Source organism: Danio aesculapii, chromosome 13, assembly GCF_903798145.1.
Source record: "Danio aesculapii chromosome 13, fDanAes4.1, whole genome shotgun sequence".
NCBI lineage: Eukaryota > Metazoa > Chordata > Actinopteri > Cypriniformes > Danionidae > Danio > Danio aesculapii.
Window position 1 is genome coordinate 45008869 of NC_079447.1, and position 16629 is coordinate 45025497.

General features: G+C 34.0%; 1 protein-coding gene across 5 annotated transcripts in view; it reads right to left on the bottom strand.

Moving 5' to 3' along the window:
* The window catches only part of gbf1 (golgi brefeldin A resistant guanine nucleotide exchange factor 1), a 197086-nt gene that overhangs the window by 71712 nt on the left and 108745 nt on the right, over positions 1–16629 (bottom strand). For 3 of the 5 annotated variants that reach the window (XM_056470372.1, XM_056470370.1, XM_056470369.1), the window contains exons 6-9: positions 15753–15861; positions 13053–13113; positions 5631–5685; positions 5173–5253 (exon numbers count right to left, since the gene is read on the bottom strand). In XM_056470372.1, coding sequence (XP_056326347.1) covers positions 5173–5253; positions 5631–5685; positions 13053–13113; positions 15753–15861 — 306 coding nt within the window. The remainder of the gene's footprint in view (positions 1–5172; positions 5254–5630; positions 5686–13052; positions 13114–15752; positions 15862–16629) is intronic. The other 2 variants (XM_056470374.1, XM_056470373.1) reach the window with 1 other exon arrangement.

Sequence of the window (16629 nt, forward strand, 5' to 3'; positions counted from 1 at the left end):
CTGACAGAGGGAGCGATTCGTTTGTGAATGAATCTCCGTTATGAATGACTCGTTCACTTAGCTGACAATAGTACAAGTTTCTAGCACCGCAACATCTCCTTGTCATATTTCTTTTGCATTGTTTGCTGATTTTATTCAACAAAACTAGAAATTAGCCTAGTATTTAGTGCGAGTTGGTGTTACTTTGCCTTATGGTCAGTGCAGTAAGTGACTGTGTTATCTTCAATAACGTTACTTAATGAGCACAAAACATATAAAAACGTAAAAAAAAAACAAAATGTTCTGCCTTTGTTTGCTCGTTACTACACCCGTCCAGCATCTTCACGTTGGCACACTGTCTTGACTCATGTGGTTGAATGACATTTGTTTTGGGAGCACTGTACAAATGTGGCGGCGCTATAGACACATGGTCAGGGTCCGTATGCGATATCTAGCCCCACACGGAATCTGCGCACACAGAATTCCGCAGATTTTCTGTAGATCATTAATTCGGTTTATTTCCTTAAGTAAATGTGTGTAAATCTATATTTATTCAGTTTTTAAATTAATTACGGTAATATTATTGACTAATATGAAAACGTTCATCTGATTTATGTACAATGCAGTGTGTAAAGTAATAATATTTTCTGTCTTTTAGTAGAGATATTATATGAGAGACTTGCTTTGTTTACCAAATAAAGTGAATCTAATTGGATTTGCATTTTAAACATTATATAAAAGTTTAAAAGATATTATTTTTTAGTTTATATATTAAGGTTTTAGTTATGATACTCCCAAAATAATTCAGCAGAAATCTGCAGATTTTTACCAAAATTCTCCGCAGAAATAGCAAAAAACGTCCGCAGATTCCGTCTGGCTCTAGCGATATCTAGTGTATATATCTATGTTTCTATAAAAGTGAGCAGAACAATGCACAAGTATTCTATTGCCTGTAGTAAACACACATCCCGATGAGCAAGAGAAGACATTGGAAAAAGAGTTTACAGGATTTTATTTTATTTTTTGCAACAAATGTGTTCAACTAGTCCTATGAGGCTCCAGGAACCACTGAAGTCACAATGAATGTTTTGAAAATGCTTCAGCTGTCTATGGAGGATGAGAGAGCTCTCTGATTTCATCAAAAATATCTTCATTTGCTTTCTAAAGATGAACGCCGAAGATCTCAGGGGATTGGAAAGACATAAGGGAGAGTAACTAATAATATGTTTAATTTTTTAAGTGAACTAATCCTTTAAGTACATGGAGTATTAGAAAGATAAAGTGAGTTTGATCTGCAGCAAACTCTTCTTCCTTACCTGCACTCGTTTGTTTTTCCATAAGATATTGTAAGCCTCAGGAGAGAAGGGGCAGGCCCCGTGATTAGTGATGGACATGTCTTAAGCTCAAAGGGAGACGCATGACATGGAACACATATAGAACTACATGCATGGGAGAAAACCACACGCATACCCGGACGACATCCATGCACGCACACACATACACTCACTATCAGAAAACACCCATTCAACGACAGTATCCCAATGCGTCTCTGAGAGGAAAGTGGGGGAGTAGGCACCTCAGCATACGTCACAAACAAACATGTATAAATCGGGGAGACTAACCAAGGAAAAAGATAATGGAAGCTATGAACAGACCAGGAACACACATGCAAAAATGGCAGTCAAACAGGTTTTCTGGGCTTTAAAGAAAATGAATATACATTCAAATATAGAAAGTGACATTCAAATGAAACTATGGAATTAAAATGAAAATAAATGTCCTGATGTGGCTTCACCTCAACTAAACTCCCTTTGCATAAAATAGAAAGCCGGACCTGAACTATGTTACATTGTTTACATGACCGTTCACCAGAAACCTTTTCATTAGACTGATGCTTTGCTCTAATTTTACTTCACACTCAAATGAGGTATTATTCACAAATCCTAATATTTCCATATTCACAATACATGAGAGATTTGTTTTACAGGTTTAATTCATAGTAAGAGCAACTTGAGCACTTCCTTTTTTTGAAAGAGATGTTTCGTTTTAGTTGAGCTCTTTCAACAGCATCTGTGGCGCATTACTGATTACTACAAACCATTTAGACTAGTCCCCTTAATGCATAAATATATATGCAGTGCTCAGCATAATTGAGTACAGCCCATTTTGAAAATTAATATTTTTATCCACTTCTCAGTGAATATAGGCAATGTATTTTGGTGCATTTAAACAAATAAGGTTTATTAAACAGATATATTTACAAAAAATTTATTTGAGCTTTTGCTTTGCATTTTATTTAACCTATATGTAAAAGTCCAATGCATCTACCTTTGTTAAAAGTGTAAGAAGAGAGTTAAATGCAGAGGTTAATTTATTTATTTACGCATTTATTTATTCCATCTTTTTTTTTACTATTATTATTATTATTCTCTCTCTTTTTGGTTTTTGCTCTGATTTATTTCCTTTTTTGTTCATTATTTATTATTATATTCACCAGGAGTCGGTGGGGTGGGGTAATAATTGAAAATGCAGTTGTCTATAACTATGTTTGCAAGATTATTTTCAACTGTTCAATAAAAACTGCATAACAAAAAAAATCTATTTTAGTCACCAAAGATATTCAGAAATTGAAAGATAATACAATTACATTCAAGTAAAATATTACAAAAAATAAATTACAACCTACAAGATTTTCTCTTGAATTTCCCTTTAAAAATGTGCATTTAATATTTTTCTCTAACATATAAATTTGGGTGTACTAGTTTTTGGGCTGCTAGTTATTTTGTTAGATAAGCTCCAGATTTGTCTTCAGTACTGACTAATCTAATATACAGTTGAAGTCAGAATTATTAGCCCCCCTGAATTACTCGCCCCTGTTAATTTTTTTCCCTAATTTCTGTTTAACGGAGAGCAGATTGTTTCAGCACATTTCTAAACATAATAGTTTTAATAACTCATTTCTAATAACTGATTTATTTTATCTTTGCCATGATGACAGTAAATAATATTTTACTAGATTTTTTCAAGACACTTCTATACAGTGACACTTAAAGGCTTAACTAGGTTAATTAGGTTAACTAGGCAGGTTAGGGTAATTAGGCAAGTTATTGTATAATGATAGTTTGTACTGTAGCCTATCGAAAAAATATATAGCTTAAAGGGGTTAATAATTTTGACCTTAAAATGGTTTTTAAAAAAATAAAAACTGCTTTTATTCTAGCCGAAATAAAACAAATAAGACTTTCTCTAGAAGAAAAAATATTATCAGACATACTGCGAAACATCAATTGCAAAATATTTGAAACAGAAAAAAATTAAAAGGGGGCGAATAACTGTATATGCAACAAATATAATATTATATAGCTTCCTATTGAAATTATGAATTTAAAAGAGAGATTTGTGAGGGGTGTACTTATATATATGCTGAGCACTGAATACACCATAACAGCAATAAACCACAATTAAATAATAATAATAATAAATAAATAAAACAAAATAAATTTCTTTTAAATTTCAACATAACATAAATAAATAAATACATATTTTTTCAAGTACATATTACAATGCTAATTACAATGTTAAACATTGCAGTGAATAAGTGAATATATATTACATATACAAGCCTGAAATTAATCCCAGTCAAATTCTGACTTGAAGTTAATTTTATTGAACCTGCAAATGTTTGTTTTTTTGTTTGTTTGTTTGTTTGTTTGTTTGTTTGTTTGTTTGTTTGTTTGTTTGTTTTTGGCTGTAAATAACACTTCATTGTAGAAAAAATACTTCTCAGTTTTTTTTTACATTTGAAGAAAAACTTTAAGTCAGAAATTGCCAGGGGTATAATTTCAGACTTGACTATAGATTTATATTAATTGTGATTAATCGCATTAAAAATAAAAGTTTGTTTTGACAATGTACATGCATGTTCTGCGTATATTTAATATGTATATACACTCATGAATGCATATGTTTGAGAAAATGTTTATTTATAGTTCGATAAAAAAATATAAAACTGTATACGTTTATACAAAGTATATATAATACATTTAAATATCTATGAAACAAAATTAATATGTATAGTTTTGTGTATGTATGGGTGTGTATTACATATACATAATAAACATAGAGAATACACACACATATAATATGTCAAAACAAACTTTTATTTTAGATGCGATTATTCGTGATTAATTTTTACCGAGCACTAATATATTATAAAAGAGTAAAGTAAAAAAAAAGACTCATTTATACTTCAATAACATAACAAAGATAGACAGATACAGTAAATAGATAGATAGATAGATAGATAGATAGATAGATAGATAGATAGATAGATAGATAGATAGATAGATAGATAGATAGATAGATAGATAGATAGATAGATAGATACGATAGATAGATAGATAGATAGATAGATAGATAGATAGATAGATAGATAGATAGATAGATAGATAGATAGATAGATAGATAGATGGATAGATAGATGGATAGATAGATGGATAGATAGATGGATAGATAGATGGATAGAGTAGATACGATAGATAGATACGATAGATAGATACGATAGATAGATAGATAGATAGATAGATAGATAGATAGATAGATAGATAGATAGATAGATAGATAGATAGATAGATAGATAGATAGATAGATAGATAGATAGATACAGTAGATAGATACGATAGATAGATAGATACGATAGATAGATAGATAGATAGATAGATAGATAGATAGATAGATAGATAGATAGATAGATAGATAGATAGATAGATAGATAGATAGATAGATAGATAGATAGATAGATAGATAGATAAATAAATTTCAATAACGAATCACAATGCTACTGTTTATATTAGTATTCATATGAGGTAAACGTGTCTTTGTTAAACACGAGTGACTTTTTTTTTCTAAAATGTGTATTTTAAATTTACTGACAAAACAAAACGAAATCCCGTCGTACAGATGTTGTCAAAATAGCTTCAATTATATAAATATTGACCACAACTATCCCTTTAAAAGAAACACTTTGAAATGATTGTGTTTTCTTGCTATAACAAATGGCTGCTTTAATTCCTTAGCGAATCTCCCCACCATGCATTCAAACATAAAGCCATGCGCACCAGCGTATTTAAATGCACTTGCTGCAACCCAATGAAAAAAAAAACTGCTGTTTTAATGCATGGAAATGTGCTATACCCTCTCTAAGCCCGTCTGATTGGTGTTTCTAGGCTGATCTGCATAAATAAAATCCTGCGCGTCCAGAATACAGCCTGGGATCTGCGAGTTGGAACAGGTAAACGGGTAAAGGATGAACTCAAAGACAACAAACAGGTATGAAAAGAAAGAAGATTCTGATCCCTGAATAACTGCAATGAAAAGGAGCAGAAGTCTTTCAAATAAAGAATCGACAGTAGCTGTTAAACACTGTTACCCTCTTACTAAATAGACACTACTTTCTATTTCGTGACCTGATGGATGACAAACACGCACACACACATGGGTATAATAATTATGCAACAGCAACTGACCTCACTTATGGGTATGAAGACCTCTACGTAACAAAGCTCATAAAGTAAATGAGAAATGAAGGCAGATGGGAAACGGGTGTGGAGGGACTAGGGGGGAATGGATAGCAAAGAGGATTTTATATTTACCTTCTTCATGTTAGTGCCCACATAACTCTTGGCCTCCTCTTTGAACTGTGGTAATCTGTAGAGAAGCACATACATGCGTTTCAGTTTGCTAGATATTTGAATGCATTTATGGCAACAAGTTTAATTGGCTGTTTTTACAGGTCCGTTCTAACTAGTGGCAAAAAAAACCCCACCCACAAATCATTTAAGCCGCCCAAATGAATAGCAATACTGCACCAATGGAACCAATATATAAATGCATATTATATACAGTAAATATATTATATACAGTTGAAGTCAGAATGCTATGCTTATTTTAGGACGTTTTAATGTACATAGTTCGATCACCTATGCTCTGCAGTCCACAATAGCTTTTTGGAATGGTGCATTTGATTTTCCAGCACTTCTTTAGTGCGCATCTCAGTCTAGTTCCTCCGCAGAGGAATTTATTTTTAACAATAACCCTTAAAACTTTAAAGACTTTCCTTCAACCTGCAGTCACTACTTTATTTTTTCATGTCAATGGGGATTAGAAAAATCAGTCCTGTGATTCCTGTCCAATCATAGAAGGTAAATCACATCATGATGAACTACCTCAAGACATGGGTGATTTATAATTGCAGTAAACCGTTTGGAAGCACTAAAAGTGTCCAAGAAGATGTCCAAAATCTTTACACACATTGACCCAGAGACTGTTTAGATGCATGTCACTAATGAGAAAATGAAAATGAGAAAATGTCACTGATGTTTACTGTATGATGACCGAAATGGCATCATGACGTCAGATTGACGTTGTACCCCAACATCGCGGGCATTGCATTTTGTTTGGAAATGAAAATTGGGTTGACACCAGAACCCAACATAAGTCCGACCACAATGTGCAACGTCCAACCTAAAATCAACCAAATATCAACGTCTAATGATGTTACAGCTTGACGTTGTTTGGACGTTACCCCTATGACGTCTATCAGATGTTGGATTTTGGTTGCCATACCTGACAAATAAAAGTCAGTATTTGATGTCAATATGACGTTGGTTTAAGATGTTGGCTTTTGGTCACTTTTCAACACAATCAAAAATCAACGTCATTTAACGTCAAAATAACATGGTCCTTAGACGCTGGCTAGACATTGAATTTTGGTCATCTGACATCACAACCTAAATCTAAACTAATATTACGTTTCATGACGTTGTGTGCTTGCTGGGCAATAACTAAATGCACTACAGCAGTGGTATGGAACCTATGGCTCGCAAGCCGCATGTGGCTCTTCGGCCAAAAATACGTGGCTCTCCAGCTGTCTCCCTTAAATACTGTAATAATTTACGGTTTAAGAATTTTAACCATCGCTAGAAACCAGTTTCCTATTGAAAATACAATAACAATTCCCTTTTAATTGTATTTTATTTCATTTATTTATTTATTTTTACAGCAAAATGAATAAGAAATCAGTTTACAATAAAAGGACATTTCGACCAAACTTTAACTGCGACACTAATAAAGGGCAAACAACTTATGTTGCTATGGTAACCTCGCACGCGTAAATTCAACAACATTTGACGACTTGCTCTACATACACACACCCCAATGGCTCTTTAAAACCAAAAAAATCTGGAATGGCTCTGTAAAAAGGTTCCCGACCCCTGCACTACAGAATGTTACGTTTACACACATCCACAAATTGCATGTGAATGCGTCAGCTTTTTACAGCATAATACTCACTACTCTTGAGTACTTTTGAAAGGTCTTTTTACTCATACTTTGAGTAATATTTACAACAGATACTTTTACTTTACTGGCACTACATTTTTAGGCAAGTAATGGTACTTTTACTTAAGTTTTCAGTATTCTTTTCAGCACTGCTTGAGATTCACAAAATATGGAAACTATTAAATAGCATATTTTTTACAGTGTAATTATTTTTTTTGGACAAAACCTGTTACCAGGTCTCTAAAATAGTGCAAAACTAAAACTTTCGCAAAAGTGCAGTTTAATTAACACATTTGGCATGATGACCGCTCTGAGAAACACGGAGAACAGGCAATATGTCCAAAGACTCAGCATCTTTGTGTCCGAGGTCGCGACTTCTGACCTCCTGTTCTGATTCATTAGCTGAATTAGATGGATGATGTTCTCAGGCAGAAGGCATTGTCTGCATGTGTGATCGTGTTTGTGTGGACACTGCGGCTTTTCCTCAGAGTGAGATGTCAGCGCTCAGGCTGGGAGAGACGGCTCCCGATGTTAACTCTGCTCCGCGTTAATGGAGTGTTGTCTTGCCGGCTTGATTATGGGATGATCTGTGAGTCCAACAGATTAACATCCCTAATGCTTTCAGCGGGCTGCTTAAGCCTCCTTCTGAGCACTCAATAAGATCCGCTGTTCATTACTCGGGCTCTCTCGACCACACACACACACACACACACACTACATTCGCCGCTTATTACCCTTAGGCACACAGAAATACACACACTCATTATTAAGGCCTTTCACACCCTCATTGTGAAAGCGACGTGGACAAGAGGGTCTGGGCAATAAGAACGTGCACAATGGGAGCGGCAAACTCATGTTGTGTGTTTGTGTGCGTGCATGTAAGATTAAAAGGTGTTGTTGGCTATAATTAAAAATTATTAATGAACACTTCACACCTGAAGGACATTTGCAGTGCGTGGAATTATAAAAACAAATAGGGGATGTTTACATGGTTTGAAACCAGGTCAAAACGATGTAAAATTATTCAAATGCTTCAACGCAAGAAACATCGTCTGATGCATTTTGATTCAGCCTTTCATAAAAGACAGAATTTGGTCATTATGTCTCTGTTGCATGCACATGTGTGATTGTGAGTGTGTGTGCGCGTGTCTAATCTATATGCAGATGGGTAGAGTGAGATGTGCGCCTCGGTCTCATCCTCTCGTCTGTGCGGGATGTGACTGGAAGTCTAATGCGAGTGGATACGCACCTCTGATAAATGCCACCCCATAATCATGTTATTGCATTAGAGCAGCAGTACACTATGACCCGTGCAGAAGACTAAGGGCTTCTGTTCACAATTACACCACCATCATAGAACTGCCAGTTAGATGGGATTTAAAATTTAAGAGAAGATATTATTAGTGTGTTCATGATTACTGTAACAATAGACTGAACTAAAGATGTCAGCCGACTAAATCTGCATTTAATACTCTTTATTCTTTAACGCTGCAAACGCAACGTTCGAATATCACCTTGGCATGTAATATTCTTACTATTCTGCCAAAGACAACTGATAATCTGAATAATTTAAGCTTCTAAAGTAGGCCCAGGTGGAACGCTAACCTTTTTCGAATTTTACGCACTGATAGAGAGAGAAAGCCTGTAGGGTTTGCTGAATAAATTTACTGCAATATCATTTGAAACTAGATATGATTAACTGACACAGAGATAGAAAGTGGATAGATAAAAATATATATATTTTAGTTTAATTTAGTATCAAGTAGGGGTAGAACGTACACTGGTCTCACGGTTCGGTTACGATTATCATGCCATTGATTCTGTTCAATTCGATACCTCGGTGTATTGACGATGCAATCTGTAAACAATTTGATATTTCACTTAGCAACACAATAATTCTTGTATTAAAATTTTAAAGTTTATAAATATATTTATATATTCTTTGTAATACAATTTTGTCCTTTAATACAAACAGTCAGATATGTGTACCAGGCATGGGTCGGGATAAGTTTCTGAGGGTATAATAACCTTGTATACAAATACCACGGTTTCACGGTTTGCTCTAAAATAAGTTCTTTTCAAATGTCTGGGTAAAAAAAAAATTAATTAAAAATAAGATATCCCTATTGAACAATCAGTTTTAATTTAGGAAACATTTATAATATTTTGGAAAAGTAAACATGTCAGGCTTAATAGTAAATCAGATTTCTGCTTTCTTCATTAGTTTCAAAAACACAGATTTCTTTAGAACACATAAAAATACATAAAATAAATTCTTACATATACATTGGTAACAATATAACAGAACATTTTAACGGTATTAAAACCTTAGCTGCATCCCAAATTGCATACTTATGCACTATTCCACGCCATTTTGTGATATAGTGTAAGTGCGTTCACACTGAAAACTCTAAAAATAATTAGTGCACTTTAATTACCCGGATGATAAACTCATTCAACCGGTAAAATGAAGTGTGTAATGATGGACACTTCATGCACTCAATGACCGCAGCTTTGCTCACGTAGCGGAAGGGGCGGGGCTAGAGCGCACATGTTGGATAACTTTATTTATTTTAGATGGTGCAAGCAAAATTCTCCAACGAGAGTGATTATAGCGCCTCCCGATGGTGAATGCGATTATACTGATGACAGGTATTATTTAATAGTTTAGTAATTTAATAATTTGATTTGGCAACCGTCAAAGTCATCAGGGAAATGGTTTGAATTTCCGCTTAGTAAATAAACATTAGTGCTCCATTTGGGGCGACACTACATACATATACTATACTGTTGAGTGTGTAAGTGCATAAGTACATAGTGTGCCATTTGAGACGCAGCTCTTGACTTTTCCAAACCGTGGTAAACCTTGAAATCGGTTATGGTCCCATGCCTAATATGTACAGTACCTTTAATTTTACCTGCTGCAATAAAACACTCTTTTAAAATGCATCAAACAAAACTCAAGTACATGAACAGAACAACATGAGCAATTATAGCGTGCTTTAATCCATTACTCTTTTTACTTAACAAAGAAAAATTGTAAAATATGTATTGAGAAGTCTTAGACCTTTAAAATGATATATGGTATGCCATGATTAGATTAGGATTTAATTACAATATAATGAAGTAAACTTAAGCGGGTTCTGATCGGTCAGTTGCAACATACCAAAAGTATGTTATCCCGAGATGACAACCGCTAAATAACACAAGTGCATCCAGGAACTTCGAAACTGTAAGGTGCCATCTTGTGAATTAATCATACGGAGGTTAACTTCATTTAACCGTTTTCTTTTCGTTTTGTATCGGTCTGCCAATAAACCTGTTGGGCTTTATTCTGCAATAACAACCTCCTGGATGTACTTTATCCCTAAAGCCTGATTTTTACTTTCACCTGGAGCCGCATCGCACTCCTCCGCTGACTGCGCACGAACCTCACGAAACGGACGAGACTTTTATACTTGACGCATTCAGCGTAGTGATATTCTTTAGAACGTCAGGGAGTGGTCAAAAGAAACAGATCGGACAGTAAAATCAGACAGATAAACAAAGTAGGAGGAAGTTTCTGTCATATCATTACTATTATTGAAGATTTTTAAACTAATTATTTTTATACATTATTTTGACGATTATAAAGATTTTTATAACCATTGAAAATTTTTTTATAATCAAACTTTGATGCATCACTTGCATTTGTTCATACCTTGGACAGTTCTACCTATTGAAGTTTGTTAAAATATTAATGACAACAGAACATGGGTGGCTCTACAAATATACATGTTTTATTATAGAAAGAATAACCCATTATCACCAATAAAGTGCAAAAAAAACAGGGCATCAGTACGTTGTAAACCAATAGGTTCAAATATTTCTTTTCAGTAATTAAATATATCATTTGTTCCTTAATTATTATAGTTTTGTAACTATTCAATTATTTTAAATTCAAAATGAATGATGAAAAAACATATCTGTAATTAAATAATCTGTTTTGGCTTTAATAAATTTATGCTTCAGGTTTTTCCAAACTTAACAAAAACTTTCCTCCTTTCCCACTGCTGTTGCAATTTCTAGCCAAGAATTATTGGCTATCTGGTTACCACTATGATCACACATGGACGGATCATAAAGATGTCTGTACAGTCGTACCTGTTTCAGACAAAATCTCTTCAAAATGATTTATTATTCAACTCAAATGAAACTCGGTGCGACGCGAACTGTTTGCTCGAGTCTCAAAAAATTTAATCCACCAGTCGAAATCATGTCACTCACCCAAAGCGAACCTACGCAAACACTGCGATGACGTCACATTCACCGTGCGCACTCAAGCAAACTAGCGGACACGTTGAAAATAAACCAGGCTTGAAAATAAACCAGACTTAACAACATCACATTTTGTATATAATAATTGCAGAATCTGTAAACATAAGAGACTTTATTCAAAACTAATTATTCAAAAACATACGTAAAACACAGAAACATGTGCCCAATTGGCGTACTTATTCTACATCCTAAAAGTATGTACTTTTTTTCGTTAAGAAAAAGTAAATACATTTACCACAAAGAAAAATCTCCTCAGTTCTTTGGATAATTATGCATTCAAAAGCTAACATCTTTAAGTTCACATTATTGCTGCAGATGAAAATATAACATGGACAAGTGATTTAAATATTTTCCAGTTACTTTCTTTATATTTTCCAGACTAGATATCCCCTTGTTAAGTCAAGACGTATCGAATACTCTTTCTAGGTCCTGTCCGCTACTCATTTGAATTGAGAAAATATTTGTTTATGGCCACTTTTTAGTCATTTCACACTTTAGAGTGAATTTTATATAAAATCATAATGTACACAAATGGCAAAATTGTAACAATTTATAAAAAATAAATCACTTTCTGGCCATCGGATATTAGGCATGGATATATATATATATATATATATATATATATATATATATATATATATATATATATATATATATATATATATATATATATATATATATATATATATATATATATATATATATATTTCGAAAGTATTACATCACTTTGTAAACGTTATTACCATTTGATGAGTCTCTCCATGCAGTTTGATAGAAAGCTTGGACCCGGAAGCCGCTGCGCGTGACGTCACACTTAACAAGCGGATTAATTATTAGTCATTCAAACAACCTCAACTGGGTCTGCCATGTTTGTAGTTTGTTTACAGTTTTTACCTGAGTTTGTAGTTCTAATTCACATCCAACGCTTACTGTATTGTAGGCAACATTAGCCGTTTGAGTGTAATTGGTTCTACACTTTGAATTTCGCAAACCTTTTCAATATACTGCGGTTTGAGACATACTAATTATATTTTTGAATACTATTTAGAACGAATAGTATAGGAATTGGGACGCAGCAATGGGCACACATTTCCACCAGTCCCCGCCCCAACACAACATGGTGCAGAAAGGGGTCAACATGGGCAGATTCTGTGTGGGCCTGTTAATTAGCTATGCTTTGCATTGTCAGAGACTGATGCTTTCACCTGTCCCTGTCTGCGTGTGAGGGGGAAGTCGGAAACCTCCGGAGGTAATTGAGAGAGGCCTGAGAGTGAAATTGGAGCCTGTTACAGCGACAGACCCAGTTCCTGTTGTGTTTGGTCTCAGGTTCGGTTTGATTATGTGAACAGCAAGAACACGACTCTGTTCCTAATCCCCACCCATCCCTACATCCCTTCTTCCATTCTCTCTCTAGTTACCTGGAGAAGAGCAGCTGCACCATGTCCACCAGCGTGTGCTCCGCTGACTTTCTCAACAGTTCTGTGATGAGAAAAGAGCAAAAGCAGAGAGAGAAAAACAAGAGAAAAAGAAAAGGGAAATGTTAGTTCAGAAGACAAGAGCAGCACCTCGGGGGCTCAGAGTCCAGACTTTGTTTGGTCAGGATTAGAGCAGAGGTCTATCGCAGTCCAGAGACCACAAAAGGCAGATTCACATATACAGGGATGCAAACTTTTTATCATATAAGATCAAATTATTAGCCCTAATGTGAAATTTTCCTTCTTTTTCAAATATTTGCTAAGTGGTGTTTGTATTTACAATGATATTTTTCTTGTGGAGAATGCCTTTTTTATGATTACAGTCAAACTATTATTAGGTTTATTATTAGGCCACTTAAATGTCTATCTATCACCCTCTCTCTCTCCCTATATATATATATATATATATATATATATATATATATATATATATATATATATGTATGTATGTATGTATGCATGTATGCATGTATGTATGTATGTGTATATATATATATATATATATATATATATATATATATATATATATATATATATATATATATATATATATATATATATATATATATATATATATATATACATACACATATACACACACATACATACATACATACATACATGCATACATGCATACATTTATACACACACCCAGTTTTTACCTGTTTTATGGATTTATATAAAATGTTGAAATTATTTAAATTCTTTAAAACAAGGAGAAACTTTAACAAATCTACATTTGTGAATATAAAATTTTGCTACAATCAACATATTAATAAATTAAGATCAATTGGTTTTGATCTTTAGTTTTATTCTATAATACCGGACTTATTTTTTGATGAAGGTTTGAACTTTAAGTGTTTAAATGAGAAAGAAAAGTGTAAAAATGTTAACGCCTGTCTGAGAAAAGTGTATAGTGAGGGGTTTTACAGTCTTAAAACATCTATAATAATTGTAAAAAATAAAGCTGACTACTTTTGCGAATTTTGCCTATAGTGGGTTATTTTTAGAACAGAACTCCAAATAACAAGGGACCACTGTATTTATAATTTGAAATAGTTTTAAACTACATTTTTAAATATTTTCTAATTTATACAGATTTTTTTTTATGTAATTGCTTCACAATATTACTGCTTGTTTTGTATTTCTGATAAGAAATAATAGCAATCTCATGAACACCATAGATATTTTGCTTAAATATTTATTTATTAAAAATGATTTAGAAAACCTCAATATCAGGTCTCAGTCTATGCACACAAATTATTTTATTATAATTGAATAAAATAAAATAAAATAAAATAAAATAAAACACCATTTTGAACAAAATCAATGGTATCATAAATATACAAATAGCCAGGACAGGCCAGGTCTACTAAAAACTCCCACTAGCTTTATTTATTACTTAGACATGGACGCTTATTTTGAAATAAGCCAAACAAATTGCAGGTTCTGTGCAACTTGGTTATATTTAATATTGCTTTGATGAGTTAATTTGCGCTAATTCTGCACAGATTTTAGCAAACTGAATAAACATAATTAGCAAAATATAACCCACCAGACTGGCTAGTGAACTGACACTGTTACCTGTCGCCGCTGATTTTAAAATCACAGCTGTCACAAATCCAACCTGATTCATTCATTCATTCATTCATTCATTCATATTCTTTTCGGCTTAGTCCTTTATTAATCAGGGGTTGCCACAGCGGAATGAACCGCCAACTTATCCAGCATATATTTAATGGAATGGATACCATTCCAGCCGCAACCCATCACTGGGAAACCAACCTGATTCAAGATGTTTAATTTCGTTGTGGTTAGGACAATATAGAATAGTAAAGTTCAACTGAAGTTGTATTTGTTGGCAATGGTGATGCGAGTAGACTTATAATATTGCAGAGAAAACTCTACAATTGCTAATATTAGATTCAGTGGAAATGACACAATCTAATGTTAATCTAATATTAACAATGCAATATCAGAGCAAAATTAACAGTTCCAAGATAGACACACAGCACTGTTATTTATGCCAATTATTCTGCTAACTTTAACAGATGCAAGAAGAGCTCAGAAATCATTCTTTTCAGACTTTATGATAACTCTTTAAGATTTAGACAACTAACAATAATGACATTTATTGGATGAAAAACAGCAAATTGCAACAGAACGTAAAGGTTGCATCCCTGCATACTGAGAAGTTCCAGCCTGATCTCACGAGAAAACGTAAGTGTTTTACGTTTTGTCAGTTTATTGGCTAATTCATACAAATTCGTACGAGTTCAGTCATACGAAATTGTACGATTTTAAAAAGGAGGTGTGGCACCTAACCCCACCCCTAAATCCAACCATCATTGGCGGATGAGCAAATCGTACTACATTGGATGAATTAGATCGTACGAATTCATACAAATTAGCCACTAAATCAAAAAGTTACGAATTGCCGTGAGATTGTGTTGGAAGTTCAACACTGTATATCGAGAGAAGACACTTTATCCAAAGCTTTTTGCAGTTTACTTAAAACATGTTTTCTCTTGAATTAAAACCATGATTTTGTCATTTTTTCAATCAAATAAAATGTAAAAAAATAATTATAATTAGAAAAAGAGAGTAGATAAATTCATTTCTATGGACCTTCATTTTACTTACCACTTAATCTCATTTCAAAGCATATACGGAAACAGGACTGCATGATCTCACAGACAGATTCATTGGTAAGATGGGCTCCAACAGGAGTCAATAGCAAAGTCCTCAAAACCTAGAAATAATATTAAGAAAAACATCAACTTTACTGAAGCCACTTATCTGGATGCATATCAAACGCATTATCTATACATGCACACACAAAAAGACGCACACACAGACAAACACTACAGTATATTGCCAAATGTTTTGAGGCATCTGCCTTTACATGAACATCACATGAACTTTCTGTGACATCCTGATCTTAATATGCAGGGTTTAATATGGACTTGGCCAACCTTTTGCAGCTATAACAGCTGTAACTGTTCAGGGATGGCTTTCCACAAGGTTTAGGATTTTGTTTATAGGAATTTGGACTATTCTTCTAGAAGCGCATTTGCAAGGTCAGGTACTGATGTTGAACAATAAGGTCCGACTTGCAGTCTCCATTCTAATTCATTCCACTGATGTTTGGTCAGGTTGAGGTCAGGACTTTATGCAGGCCAGTCAAGTTCCACTAAACGTGCACAATCATGTCTATATATGGACCTTGCTTTGTGCACTGGTGTTAGACATGTTGGAACAGGAAAGGGTTGGTATTATGACATTGTCCAAAATGTCTTAGTTTAAGTGAAAGGAACTTTTAATGCTTCAGCATACTAACGGCCTATTCACACGGGGCGTCAGCGTCAATGCTTTGCATTCACTTTGAATGGGTGACGTCAGGCATTGCTGATCTGCATTGTGGTTCCGTCGGCGCCCCTTCAGTGGCGTTGCTTGCTTCAGAAGTTGGGAACTTCTCAACTTTTCAAGTGCCAATGGACGCATCAGCCAATCAGATCGC